General features: G+C 41.3%; 1 protein-coding gene across 1 annotated transcript in view; it reads left to right on the forward strand.

Annotated features, from left to right (window-relative positions):
- Positions 1-15,503, forward strand: part of itga8 (integrin, alpha 8) — a 231,149-nt gene that overhangs the window by 184,973 nt on the left and 30,673 nt on the right. Inside the window, exons 26-27 of the mRNA XM_048522032.2 lie at positions 561-686; positions 6,181-6,294. Of these exons, the coding sequence (XP_048377989.1) occupies positions 561-686; positions 6,181-6,294 (240 nt within the window). The remainder of the gene's footprint in view (positions 1-560; positions 687-6,180; positions 6,295-15,503) is intronic.

Genomic DNA, 15,503 nt, shown 5'->3' on the forward strand with positions numbered 1-15,503 from the left:
TATTTGTGCTTGCAATGATGAGGCTTAAACTTTCTGTGGCAAGCTTAACTAGCAAGTCATAAGGATATAGAGCAAGTTGCTAAGGAAAAAAAAGTAAATGGGGGTGCTGAGGAGATGTAATTTTCACAAAGTAAATGGTAACGAAACAACCTGGTTAGCAACATCTAGCTATTTGCATTAATTTACACATCCAATAACCTATGCACCATTTACTCATAAATAATAGCAAACACTAACTTTGACCGTAAATTCTGTGTTATTATGAAAATATGTGGAAACATTTTTTTCAAGAGAAATGTAGAGGGTTATTTCATGTAATACACTAATTTGTTAAAGAGCTTGATGGATAGCACTAAGGTGGGCTCTAAGCTGCTGTGCATTCATGCTGCTGGACACAATCAACTGGTGTGACAGTTTCAATAGACTGATTCAATTTACAGGAACAATATGCCGTTAAAGCTAAAAACAGAGCACGTGAAGTAGGTCGAATTTCATGATTTCATGGTCTCAATGTCCAACAGTCATGCTTGTCTCATGGTGTATAATTTTTCTGGCTATAGACTGTTGACCGGTCAAATCTTGGAGAACATATCAGCTTGCGGAACCCCACCACGACCACACATCATATCGCAAGACGAGAAGTGAGGTTACCACAGCCCCTAAAATATGATTTTGCAATAATACTGGTAAGGAAAGGGCTATGCTGATGGCAAAAATTCTTTTCTTTCTTAATCATTTAAGAAAATGTGTATCTATTATATTTGCTGTGCCCTCCAAAAGACATGGAATAAATCAGCATCAGCGTTACAATAACCTCCCTGTCTAACAGAGGTGCTTTTGATTTTGTTTGTGTATAACTGTGTTCAAAGGATTAGAGCCAGTTTTTACAATGACAAAATTGTAGCGCACCTTCAGACTGACTCAGTCTTTGGCCGTCTCAGGTTCCTCCTTTGTCCCTGCTAATTTTCTAGTTTCTGGAATATTACAGTACTTATCATAGCCCATGACATTCCACACTATTCACAATCTTCTCCCCCATCACCACTCCAGAATCTGCCAGGTATTCAAATGGAATTGCATAATAGATCCACTGGGGATAACCATACCAAGTTGCAACAGTCTTGTCAGTATTCAATACAGATCCATAATGTACTCTGAAACAATTTTCAGAAGTATGAAAATCAGTCAGACATCAATACTGGTATCTGATCAATCCAATACATCCTGGTTCCAGAACAAGAAGCCCTTTCCCTCAGTTGTTCTATTGACACTATTTTGTTTAACTTAACAATAAATGACTCCTATAATATTCAACTTTAGACAAACAATCTTTAGAATCCAGCACAGCGATAGTATGCAAAGTAAAATAAATAAACTGTGGTGGAATGCTAACATCTGACAAAACACTGTTAAATCCATCTGACTTTTAACCAAATATATAATTCACTTGATGAATTGTTAACTTCCTGAAACTTATGAAGAATATGTTTGATTCATATTTATGCTTCACTTTTTCTTTTAAATGCGTATTGCCTTTTCTACAGTTGAATGTCTGACTTTTGCACAATCCCTTCATCAAGCATCAGACATTTTTCACACCAAATTATGAAGATGTCCACGTTTCTCTTTGCCCAATGTGCAGCGCACATTCTTTCTCAGTAGGGAAACACCCCACATCAAAATGTGTAGAAAGCTTTATCAAGGAACAGCTGAATCAAGGCAATAGGGCGTAGAAAGAGATGCGTCAGTCTGCCAGAATGAACTGAAGGCAGAGAACGAACATTACAATTGAACACAGAAGGTCAAGAAAGGCCTGATGTTGGGCCTCAGACTTTATATACATGAAACCAGCAAGTTTCAGATACGTGCTGGTTACCTTGCAGTTTGCTGAGAAAGAATATTTCGGTTTCAGGAGAAAGAAAGGCAGTCTCGCATTCTTTGTTCCACATTCAGGTTTTATTTTTAAATACTTGCCTTATTAGTCCTGGTTTTGATCTGTGCCTTCCTGGTTTTGCTGCATGAAGGTCGTGCTTTCTTGAACTTAGATCCAACCAGGCTGGTTACATTTAGGGCAACTCGATTTTGCAAAGTGGATCTTAAATAGGTAAAGAGCCTACTGTAAGTTTCAGAGGTGAGCACTGGATTTGTCTTTTTTATGTCATAGGAGGAGCAATAATGCCACGTATTGAGCGCATCATCCTGCCAGCCACATAACTTAGTTTCTAGGCCAAGGGTTCGCGAGTATGTGCAAGAGCACTGCCGAAATTCAGATAGCTAAAACTTAAAGAGTCATCTAACACAGTGCTGTGATGGGCTTCATTCAGCCAGCCTTTCTGCTTTAATGAGGAAGTCACACTATCTCCATTACGCTGCTATTGTGTGGAGCTGATTGTAAAGAATGCTAATGCTCAGTGACAAACCCATTTCTCTGGATTCCCTTTGTGAGCTAGCATAGCCAAATAATTACCAATACTGCTCAAGAATACTAAACACTCCACCACTGAATTAGCAAGTCAACCAGAATGTCAATGATGGAGCCAACTCAACCCTCAAGAAAATGGGGATTTCTTGCTTTCATCATCAGCCAATTCTCACCGCTAATTCTCTTCAATTTTTAGATCTTCATATGCAAACAGGTCAAAGGTATACATCTTGAAAGTCACATATCTTCTCCCAAAAATGATGCTGTTAACACCCAGAGATGAGAAAATTCCTTGAGTAAAGGCTAAGATAAAACATACGGCCGTATAAAATTAATTATAAGCTGTACAAAACAAATCCAAAATGATTTTATAGGTGTTTTTTTAAATCTGAACTAGGATAGCAGATAGCTCCTACATACAGGAAATGGACAGATCTGCCCCATCTGCTGATCCAAACTGGAGTTTGCAGTTAACTATATATAATCCTGCTCTGTCCTCACTAATATGGACCTTTACATTAGGACTTTGGAAATAGAAGGAAAAAGAGAAAATGTTCAAACTTGCTGTAAATTATATGTCCTACAGAATGTTCTGAAGGCGGGTTGAATGTAAGTCATCATAGAATCCCTACAGTGTGGAAACAGGCCCTTCAGCCCAACAAATCCACACTGACTCTTGGAGCATCCCAGATCCTTCCCCCATAACCCACATAATCTACACATCCCTCAACACTACGGGAAATTTAGCAGGGCCAATCCACCTGACCTGCACATCTTTGGACTGTGGGAGGAAACTGGAGCACCCAGAGAAACCCATGCAGACACAGGGAGAATGTACAAATTCCACACAGCCACCCGAGGCTGGAATCGACTTCGGGTCCCTGGCGCTGTGAGGCAGCAGTGCTAATCACTGAGCCACTGTGTCACCCATTTTTTTTGGCCCCTCCTCCCCTGAAGTCCCCTGATTTTCGTCCCCCACCCTCAACAATCCTGATACTTGTTTTGCAACAATTCTGCAAATGCTGCCTAAAAATGCAGTCACATTCAAACATTGATAAAATAATCTGCCTTTAGAAATTGAGGTCTTTAAGTAAGGCTCTGTGCTTGATCTGAAAAGAAACATTGGAATATTTGGACTGCCTTTTGATGTGTTTTTATAGTTGAAAGTACATTTTACCAATTCTAATAAATTGGAGAATTGCTTGAGAACATTGAGCTATTCATGATATCATGGTCATGACAGCAAAGCTGCTTTTCCCGATGGGACCTTGCCCTACTTTTGCTTGACCTTGCCTTTTTGTAATTTGTTTGTAAAGGACGGTAAGCAAGAAAAATGTAATCAGCCCGATGGATTTTCAATGAATAATTTAGGTATTTCTGGAAATTAGCTTCCTTGATAACCTTTCAAGAGCAAAATGTCCTCTGTTCATTGCAGAACATGCCATAAGACATACACATATATAACTTCCTTAAAGTGATCTTTAACATATTAATATTGACTCTAAATAAATGTGCATGATGGTAATAGCTTTTATAAAGCTGAGTAATTTAAGTGTAGCAATTATTCTATAAACTTTAAAAGGTCAACATCTGAGAACTCTCTGATGAAGGGTCTAGGCCCGAATCGTCAGCTTTTGTGCTCCTGAGATGCTGCTGGGCCTGCTGTGTTCATCCAGCCTGACATTTTATTATCTGAGAACTGATGTTGGTTTTTAGAGGCCTCATGTTTGTATTCAATATAATTGACTATTATTACCTTCCAAAATTTCCCTTTTAAAATGTCAGGTCGTTCCATTTAAACCTCTGGTAAAATATGCAGCAACAGCATTTAGCTTGTAGGTTATAATTTTTAGTATATTTATTTAATAGAATTTTTTTGTTATTCCTTTGAGTCCCAAGTCAGGAAGCCCTACCATTTGGGAAATACTGCTCTATAAGTTTTCTTGGAGGAAAATTATTTTCATTAATCGCATTTTCATTTAGCATACCATTTTTCAGGAACACATCAGAAGCCCAGACATAGAAATAACTGTAAATTGAAAAAAATGCCTTAGATGTTAGAAAAGTAACTTCAGTTGCCGATGTTTATATGTTTGTTAAAAACAATCATAGAATGTGATGGGATGAATACATAGGGATTATTTGAGGTAGTAAGCTGAAACCTGTTATATTTGTTTGAATAGAAAACTGTCGTGATGCTTGTCATAGTCTGCTGTAACTTATTGATTTGCAAATGGTGGTAGCATATGTCCAACAACATTACCATTTTAAACTTTTCCAGTACACGGCACACAAGTGACTTTTGAAGTATTATTTCATAAGCAAATCTGCTACAAAAACAAAAACTGCTGGAGAAACCCAGCAGATCTGGCAGCATCAGTGGAGAGAAAGCAGAGTCAACATTTAGAGTTCAGTGACTCTTCTTCAGGACTAACAATAACGAAGAAAAAGTGGTATTTATGTTGCAGATGAGGGCGAGGTGGTGGGGTTGTGGGGGAGGATGGCGGTGTTGTTGCTGGTGGAGAGGAGTGAGCATACAGCTGGCGATGGAGTCCTCAGAGAGAGGGAACTACAATGAGGTGGACAAAAGGATGGTTGATAGTAAGCCAGGGAGAAAGAAAAGCTGAAAATGGAAACCGTATATAGGTTGAAACAGGTTAGTTGTGCTGAAAGCAGCCCATGGCATGACAGGGCCTGGGGTATGTGAGTGGATAAAGGACATAGGAGGAGGTGTTCCAATTCTAAAACTATTGAACTCGATATTAAGATCTGAAGGCTGCTGGGTCCCAGTTGGAAGACGAGATGCTGTTCTTTCAGCTAGTGCTAAGCAAGCCCGAGACTTTGACCAGGGAATATAGTGAAGTGGCAAGCAACTGGAAATTTGGGGTCATTTTTACGGACAGAATGTAGATGATGCACAAGGTGGTCACCCAGTCTTTGGTTCATCTCCCCATCATAAAGGAGACCACATTGTGAGCAGTGAATACGGTAAACTAGACTGAGTGAAATGCGCTAAATCTTGGTGCCTTAGGTAGTGAGGAGGGAGGAAATAAACAGGCAGGTATTACACCTTCTGCAATTGTAGGGTGCCATGGAGTTGAAGGGAGATGTTAGGATTGGAGAAGGAGTGGACCAGGCTGCCCCAAAGGGTGCAGTCCCTGTAGAATTCTGACAAGGGAGGGCACAGGACTTCTGAAAAAGATTCACTGGACTTGAAACATTGACTCTGCCTTCTTCCCAAAGATGCTGCCAGATCTGCTAAGTTTCTCCAGCGATTTCTCTTTTTGTTGGACAAGAGTATGTGTCTGGTGGCGGCATCTAGCTGGAGGTGGTGAAATTGCCGGTTTATGATCCTAATCCCACCAAATCCGCCAACCACTTTGACATTGTAGCTTTGGTCCTGCTGATCTGTGAATGAACTGACCTCATTGATATACAGTCAATACTTGTGGCTGAAAAATGTTCGGCTTTAGTCTTGTTACTCTATGCACTCATGCAGAAACTTGCCACATCAAGTGGCAGAATGCTATGCTGTAAAACTCTTTGGGATAGGGTGTTCACCACAAGAATATTTATAAGCTTCCTTTTTGATAATGTAAATAAAAAAACATATTTTACAAGCGTTACATGCAAGACCCTATTTTGAGTTTCTTCTTCAACTTATGATTGCCTGAAGGGAAAACGAATCGAAGACCCGTACAATGTCACTTCAGTTGTATCTTTGTACAGTTTCTTATCATTGACCTTTTTTTTTACAGAATTGTAGCAACGTTGATTGTACAAAAATAGTTTGCCATGTTAATCAACTGGGAAGAGGGGAGAGTGCAGTGCTGAATGTTTGGTCTCGAATCTGGGTTCAAACCTTCTTAAAGGTAATGTACAAGTAGTTAATTAAGAGCTAAATAGCCAATAGTCTAAAACTAAAAACTTGTTTTTGAATGAACTTCTTACATATCGTTCAGAAAATGATCTGGGTTAAATTGCTTAGCCTTTATACCATCTTACACTTTGGCTTATATTAGAACCAACAATGTATTTAAGAATGTGAGGCTGGATGAACACAGCAGGCCAAGCAGCATCTCAGGAGCACAAAAGCTGATGTTTCGGGCCTAGACCCTTCATCAGAGAGGGGGATGGGGAGAGGGAACTGGAATAAATAGGGAGAGAGGGGGAGGCGGACCGAAGATGGAGAGTAAAGAAGATAGGTGAAGAGAGTATAGGTGGGGAGGTAGGGAGGGGATAGGTCAGTCCAGGGAAGACGGACAGGTCAAGGAGGTGGGATGAGGTTAGTAGGTAGATGGGGGTGCGGCTTGGGGTGGGAGGAAGGGATGGGTGAGAGGAAGAACCGGTTAGGGAGGCAGAGACAGGTTGGACTGGTTTTGGGATGCAGTGGGTGGGGGGGAAGAGCTGGGCTGGTTGTGTGGTGCAGTCGGGGGAGGGGACGAACTGGGCTGGTTTAGTGATGCAGTAGGGGAAGGGGAGATTTTGAAACTGGTGAAGTCCACATTGATACCATTAGGCTGCAAGGTTCCCAGGCGGAATATGAGTTGCTGTTCCTGCAACCTTCGGGTGGCATCATTGTGGCAGTGCAGGAGGCCCATGATGGACATGTCATCTAGAGAATGGGAGGGGGAGTGGAAATGGTTTGCGACTGGGAGGTGCAGTTGTTTGTTGCAAACTGAGCGGAGGTGTTCTGCAAAGCGGACTCCAAGCCTCCGTTTGGTTTCCCCAATGTAGAGGAAGCTGCACCGGGTACAATGGATGCAATATACCACATTGGCAGATGTGCAGGTGAACCTCTGCTTAATGTGGAATGTCATCTTGGGGCCTGGGATAGGGGTGAGGGAGGAGGTGTGGGGGCAAGTGTAGCATTTCCTGTGGTTGCAGGGGAAGGTGCCGGGTGTGGTGGGGTTGGAGGGCAGTGTGGAGCGAACAAGGGAGTCACGGAGAGAGTGGTCTCTCCGGAAAGCAGACAGGGGTGGGGATGGAAAAATGTCTTGGGTGGTGGGGTCGGATTGTAAATGGCGAAAGTGTCGGAGGATGATGCATTGTATCCGGAGGTTGGTAGGGTGGTGTGTGAGAACGAGGGGGATCCTCTTAGGGCGGTTGTGGCGGGGGCGGGGTGTGAGGGATGTGTTGCGGGAAATGCGGGAGACGCGGTCAAGGGCGTTCTCGATCACTGTGGAAACAACTGCACCTCCCAGTCGCAAACCATTTCCACTCCCCCTCCCATTCTCTAGATGACATGTCCATCATGGGCCTCCTGCACTGCCACAATGATGCCACCCGAAGGTTGCAGGAACAGCAACGCATATTCCGCCTGGGAACCTTGCAGCCTAATGGTATCAATGTGGACTTCACCAGTTTCAAAATCTCCCCTTTCCCTACTGCATCCCTAAACCAGCCCAGTTCGTCCCCTCCCCCCACTGCACCACACAACCAGCACAGCTCTTCCCCCCCACCCACTGCACCCCAAAACCAGTCCAACCTGTCTCTGCCTCCCTAACCGGTTCTTCCTCTCACCCATCCCTTCCTCCCACCCCAAGCCGCACCCCCATCTACCTACTAACCTCATCCCACCTCCTTGACCTGTCCGTCTTCCCTGGACTGACCTATCCCCTCCCTACCTCCCCACCTATACTCTCTCCACCTATCTTCTTTACTCTCCATCTTCGGTCCGCCTCCCCCTCTCTCCCTATTTATTCCAGTTCCCTCTCCCCATCCCCCTCTCTGATGAAGGGTCTAGGCCCAAAACATCTGCTTTTGTGCTCCTGAGATGCTGCTTGGCCTGCTGTGTTCATCCAGCCTCACATTTTATTATCTTGGAATTCTCCAGCATCTGCAGTTCCCATTATCTCTAATGTATTTAAGAAGTTTTTTTAAAAAACTTACATGATGAAATTTTTAATTGAAGATGATGTAATACATTGTTTGGGGCAAATATTAACTGAATAATTTAAATTGTAGCAATGACTTATTTTATCGCTGAGTGTTTCGAAATGTGAATGTACATGAATTTAATATGCATCCACAGTTTGCTTCACGTTGCACAAACTATTTCCTAGATTTTTGCCATGTCTGTTAATCTGTCAACAGTCAGGAGAAGCCTTATTTTGTATTATGGTCTACGTTTGTCTATAAAGATAGTTCCCTTGGTGCTATTGAATCTTCTGACTTATTCATCTGACCACTTAGCCATCATAAAAACAAGTATTGCTTAATAACACAAAGAAAGTTGTTCTTGCAAATGCTAACTCATGAGAGTGCCTTTCTTTAAGTCATTCATGAGATATGGGCAGCATTTGCTGTGCCAACATTTTCTGCCCATCTCAATTTGCCCTTGAGAAGGTGGTGATGAGCTGCCTTCTTGAGCCGCTGCAATCCATTGTGGGTAGGTACACCCGTAATGCTGTTAGGTTGGGTGTCCCAAAATTTTCACTGATGTTGGGTCAAGTAATGGAAGTATAATTCCAAGCCAGGATTCAGTTTGGATAACTTTCTGCTTAAATTTTTAATCAATTCAGACGATCACGTTTGTGGGCTTTGTTATGTAACTGTTTTTGGATGAAGCAAAAAGCTTTCATCTAGCTGATGTGTTGCAAGATTGCATACAAATCACCGATGGTTCATATTTCCATTATAAAAACAAATTATTTGTTGAACATTATATAAGCTAATGTAAGGATAATACCTCTCTGATGAAGGGTCTAGGCCCGAAACGTCAGCTTTTGTGCTCCTGAGATGCTGCTTGGCCTGCTGTGTTCATCCAGCCTCACATTTTATTATCTTGGAATCTCCAGCATCTGCAGTTCCCATTATCTCTAAGGATAATACCCTTTTGTGAAAAATTCTGCAATACGTAAGAGGACAAAATGATAACAAAGTCATTCAAACTATTCATTAATAACAAGGTGCAGAGCTGGATGAACACAGCAGGGCAAGCAGCATCAGAAGAGCAGGAAGGCAGACGTTTCAAGCCTAGACCCTTCTTCAGGAAATTTTCTGAAGAAGGGTCTAGGCCCCAAACGTTGGCCTTCCTGCTCCTCTGATGCTGCTTGGCCTGCTGTGTTCATCATCTCTACACTTATTATCTCAGGTTCTTCAGCATCTGCAGTTCCTACTATCTTTCAAACTATTCATTGAAAAGGTTTAAATTTTGTGATTTAAAACTTAGGAGTTTTTTTCAGTTATTGCAAAATCTGTGCTCAATTTTATAGTGGCAATGTTCCTTTCCTTCTCACTTAGACTTCATTTCAAAAATTTGTAATCACAGTTCTTACATGTGCAGCTACAAGAACAGAGGTGGCACTAGAACAATTTTCCATCCAGTTTTCTACCTGTGAAGCACCTAAACTTTATCAGCATACTGTACAGAGCAATTACAGCTAAAAATCCATGGTCACCTCTTCAGTACCATAATCGTGTCAAAATGTTGATATCTGTCAGAAATATTTATTCTAGAATTGGCAGTTTTGGTTAAAAAATATTCCTGAATGTCCAATCACCTGATTTTGACATCTGACAATGCAATATTTAATCATATAGTTTTCAAATATTATTTCTATTAGAATAAATAGATCATTCGTAGTTGGACGTCTTTAACCTATTTTTCTAATCAACCTGTTCAGAGATGCTATTACACACTTCGGGATGAGGTCAGACTTTAACCTGGGCCTCCCAGTCCAATGATGGGGATATTACCACTGTACCGCAAAAGAGCCCATAAAAATTCATACATGCAAATAAAGAGTTTGCTTGAGTTCTCCTCTTCAGCAATACTAAACTTCTGGTACAAACATATCAGGTACTTTTTTTACACTTAGCTAAACATGTAACCTGGAGCCACACCTCACATTTAAGGTCCACTGTTAACGACATCTTTCCAAAGTCTCAGATTTTTTGACCCCTGACCCGAATCCATTGATCCATTACCTTGAGGACTGTTGTGACTGTATAAACAGCCTGACATCTCTGATGAAGGGTCTAGGCCCGAAACGTCAGCTTTTGTGCTCCTGAGATGCTGCTTGGCCTGCTGTGTTCATCCAGCCTCACATTTTATTCTCTTGGAATTCTCCAGCATCTGCAGTTCCCATTATCTCTGACATCAGAAAATATTTAGTTAGCTCCAATGTCACATTGTTGTTGCTATATAATGTACTGAAGCCCAAGCAGCCAATATCTGGAGAACTTTCAACATTCTTTTTATCCAAACTTCTGACCAGTATATTTAAGGGGAGGAAGGAAAGAATACAAAACCAAAAAATGGGAGTTTGAGCCCTGGTGTGAATGAAAGCTATCTTACTGTACATCTGTGTCACTTTCAGGCAGGATTTTTGGACAACTTTTTTACATGTAGTTTGTACTGGACCTCTCAATCGGGGCTTCTGCATGAGGAGTCACATTTCAATGCTTTTCTTACGTAGGTCTGGTAAGCAAGTTTCAGGGTGGGAGAATGAGGTGAAGTCAATGCATGAATGAAAAATTATCTTTCTATATATCAAAGCAACAAAAAAAATGCATCTCTATGCAAGTAAAGGACAGCACAGTAGCTCAGTGGTTAGCACTGCCTCCTCACAATGCCAGAGACCTGGGTTCAATTCCACCCTCTGACAACTAACAGTTTGGAATTTGTACATTCTCCCTGTGTCTGCATGTGTTTCCTCCGAGTGCTCCGGTTTCCTACCACATCCCCAAAGATGTGCAGGTCAGGTGGATTGGCTATACTAAATTACCCAACGTGTCCAGGCATATGCAGATTAGGTGGATTAGCTGTGAGAAATGCAGGGTTACGGGGATAGGGTTGGGAGTTGGGTCCAGGTGGGATATTCAGAGGCTTGGTGTAGACTTGATGGGCCGAATGGCCTGCTTGCACACTGTAGAGATTCTGTGATTCTAAAGTAAGCTCCATTTGGGAAGGATGTCAGAGGTGGTATGGTAAAGTTTCCAGTATATCTGCTGCCTCTACCCCAATCCCTCCACAGACAGACCAACACTCTCTGAATGCCTCTCCCTTACAACCACTTTCCTACAGGAGCCTTTCACACCTTGAAGAATGTCTCCCTTACCCCAGTGGGCTCACCTCTCCCGATTCCCTAAAGAAATGTGGGATTATAGGACCAGAAGTAAGCTTGCCATCTCTTGTGCCTACTGCTCCTTTTAATAGCATCATAGATGATCTGATTGCGATCACAACTCTATCTTCTTGTCTGCCTCTGTAACCCTTAACTCCCTTATAGATTCAAAATCTGACTCAGTCTTCATTAAGTGAGCGAGTCTTCACTACTTTGTAGGAAGAGAATTCAACAAAGAGCCCTTCACCACTTTGGACTAACATGTCCGTGGAAGATGATGGCATAATCATAACATCGTTGAACCATTCGTCCAGTGGACAAGGCTAATGGTCTTAGAAAATGGATTTAAATCCTGAATTTGCCCTGCTACCAGTTCAAAGTCAGCAAGATGCAGCCGTTCATGTTTTCATAGTTATCCTGCTCCCCCAAAAAGAATTGAACTTCCCAGAAATATCATCAACTGGTCTTCTCACTGCCCGGTGGTTAAAATACACCAGAAGAGATGTGACAAAATAGATCACAAGGCAATCTGCATTCTGCACCATCTTTCCTCCCGGCCCTGCTGTGATTAAATTTGCACTGCTTGCTGCTCATTCAATCTCAGACTAGCTCTTTTGTGCACTTGCTGCTGTTCCTGAGATATCCATCTGTCTCACTGTTAAATACATTCAGCAATGGAGCATCCAAAATCCTCAAAGGGATAGAATTCCAATGATTCACAACATTTTGAGAGAATAAAAATGTTTTGTCCTCTATCCTAAATAACCATCTCCTTATCCTGAGGATTTGCCCCCAGGTTCTAGTTTCTACATTCAGGGTAAGCAGCCACGCAATATTCTACTATTCCAAGCCCCTTCAGAATCTTCTGTGTTTCAATGAGATCATCACTTATTCCTGTAAGCCTGAGAAAATCTCTCCAGTTTACCCAGCTTTTCATTATGGAAAATCCTCTTAATCCAGCTGTCAATCTGGTGAACCTCACTTAACTGCCTCCAATGCAAGCACATCCTTGTTTCGCTGCAGAGATCAAAACTACAAAATTACATCCAGGTGGGGTCTCACCTGTACAATTGAAGCAAGAGCTCCTTCATTCAGTTCTCTAATTCCCTTGCAATGAGTGACAATGTGCCATTGCCTTTCTAATTGCTTGCTGGACCTTTCTGTGTTCCGTATACAAGTCTTTTGAACATCAACATATACAAGTATCTCGCTTTTTTTAAATAAAACTTCAGCATTTTTATTGCTACCAAGGTGAATAACCATGCGATTCCTCCCAGTATTATTCTTGGTGTCTGTCTCAGTAATAAACATAGATTGTAAATAGTTGAAGCCCAGCAGTAAGGCTTGTGCAGACCACTTGTTACAGCCTGCCAACTTGAAAATGCTCCACTTACCTCTACTCTCTGCTTTCATTCCTTTCATCAATCTTCTGACCATTTTAAAGTAAGCCGCCCCTTTTTTGATGTGGCACCGTATCAAATGCCATTGGAAATCCAAGTATATTTTATGTACTGATTCTCCTTTATCTCAAAAGAATCTTTATGAAATCTCAAATAAAGTTGTCAAAAGCAGTTAAGTATTTTGCACTTCAATTGTTTTGGGGCTCATCAGATATAAAATTTCCACATGCTTCCCTGAATTAAGGGAGTAGTTGGACCACAAACGCTGAAAAGACTTTTCATTTAAGAAAAACTGATCATCATATGTCCTAAGGCTGTTTTGAGAAAGCTTCAAAATTTGTTTGCACAGCATCATGGAAGAATTTCTTATGCTTTGTTCTGCAGTTCTGTTATTCTCTAGATCTCTCTTCGCAACCCTGGTTATCCGTTGAACATATGAACACTATCCCTTCTCTCAAGTATTTGAGACATTTAAGTTCTTTATTTCACTTTTTTAAATTTATTAATTCATTAAGAGGTATGCCTGCTTGGTCTGACCTTGCTCAATTGAAGGTTGATAAACAAAATACCTTTAAAAGCCGAGATAACAAAGTGTAGAGCCGGATGAACACAGCAGGCCAAGCAGCATCTTAGGAGCATAAAAGCTGACGTTTCGGGCCTAGAAGGGTCTAGGCCCGAAACATCGTCTTTTGTGCTCCTAAGTTGCTGTTTGGCCTGCTGTGTTCATCCAGCTCTACACTTTGTTATCTCAGATTCTCCAGCATCTGCAGTTCCTATTATTTCTACCTTTAAATGCAGCAGGCCTGGCTCCATCTGTGGACACATACCACTTATCATTTACCAGGGTATTATTGCACAACATGCTGCGATTAATGGACATAAGCTGTTCACTTGTTTCTTTAACACTGACCCATTTAAAGTTATATATCATCTACTGAATCCCAGATCATGTTGAATTTATTCATTCAGTATTTACTGTACATCAGTGGTTGCATATCTTCCATTTTTGTATGTGGTTTGGATCAATTGAAAACACCAGTTTAAAACGAGCAATATGTCTTGTGGCTTCTCTGATGCAGTGAATCAACAAACAGTCATGCATCACATTAGCAACAAATTAGATAGGAGTAATATAAATAAAGGACAAGAATTTTCAAGAGCAGGAAAAGGCAATTAGGTCCAGCTAGCATATGACAGAAATGTGGAAGTGGAGCCAAAAATCCAGATAGTATCAGATTCCCGTAAGAATATTCTATAAATTGGTAAGTCCAATGTTATGAAATATGGACTATGTAGCCAAATCTACCTTTCAGCTCAAATACAAAACCAGAATACTTTCACAACTTGTGAACTACACACCCAAACTATGTGTGACTTCACAGAACAGCTTTCTCTTTTCACACCAGGGTCAGCTTATACTGCAGATTGTGAATTGCCCAAGAATTCATAAGGAGCCTGGATGTAGAGTCACGTTGGTTAGGGGACTTGTTTTAGTAATACAATTTCAAACAGATCTTAAAGACCTCTTAAGACTCATCCCTCCAATCTGTCTTCCACATCCTCATCCCATATTGCCTCATGCCTTTGCAGATATCTAATGGCGTGTCATGTCTATGCTGCCTCCATTGTGACCCATCAAGCAATGTTATTAGCTTGTGACAACAAAATAAAATCTATGTCAAAGCAAACAACATGTTATTATAACTGGAACTATCATTATTCTCCAATAAATGGAATGCCTTCTGTACTAAAACAACTTAGCATTTGAAAACCAAGCATTGATAACTACTGTCGCTGTCTAAACAATCAACTTACTTGAAAAGGAAAGAATACCGGGTGTTTGTTTCAACTTCAGACTCTAATGCCTGTCTATTAATGTAAGGGAGTAAATGGCTGGATTCAGGTCTAAACTTTTATAAGTGCCAAAACCAGACTGTAAGGCAGTGACTTAATTTGTGTCCCTCTAAGTGTCATAATCAACATTGTCTTTATCAGCCAGAACCACTTAAATCGTAGTAGAAAGGATGAGGTTATTTTGCAACATTTTTGCGCAGTATGTTTTGTCCCCATTCAGAAAAATACCGTAATGCTTGCATTTTCTCGTACTTGCAAAACATTGACAAGAGTCATTCTTGAGGCTGAAGCACGTTCCTGAGAGAATGAAGTAGAAAATCAAATTCGGAAAATAATTACTGGCAGTGAATGATTTGACTTCTAAAGATATACAACTGCAAAAGTAAAGCAAAATGTTAAATGACAAATTTAAATAGGAACAGGAATAAGCTATTCGGCTGCTCAAGACTGCTCCATAGTGGCCCTCTGAAAAGCATCCCACCCAGACCCACTCCACTCTCCTTTACTCTATACCTCTAACTCTGCATTTCCTGTGGCTGATCCACAGGACTGGTACATCTTTGGACTGTGGGAGGAAACCAGAACACCCAGAGGAAAGCTACACAAGTGTGGAGAGAATGTGCAAACTCCACACAGGCAGTCACACAAGGGTGCTCTTGAACCTAGGCCCCTGGGACTGTGAGGCAGCAGCACTAACTGCTAAGCCACCATGCTGCCCTTTAACATCATACATATACCCACTTCTTGATCTTTGGC

The sequence above is a fragment of the Stegostoma tigrinum genome, chromosome 2 (genome assembly GCF_030684315.1).
Source record: "Stegostoma tigrinum isolate sSteTig4 chromosome 2, sSteTig4.hap1, whole genome shotgun sequence".
NCBI lineage: Eukaryota > Metazoa > Chordata > Chondrichthyes > Orectolobiformes > Stegostomatidae > Stegostoma > Stegostoma tigrinum.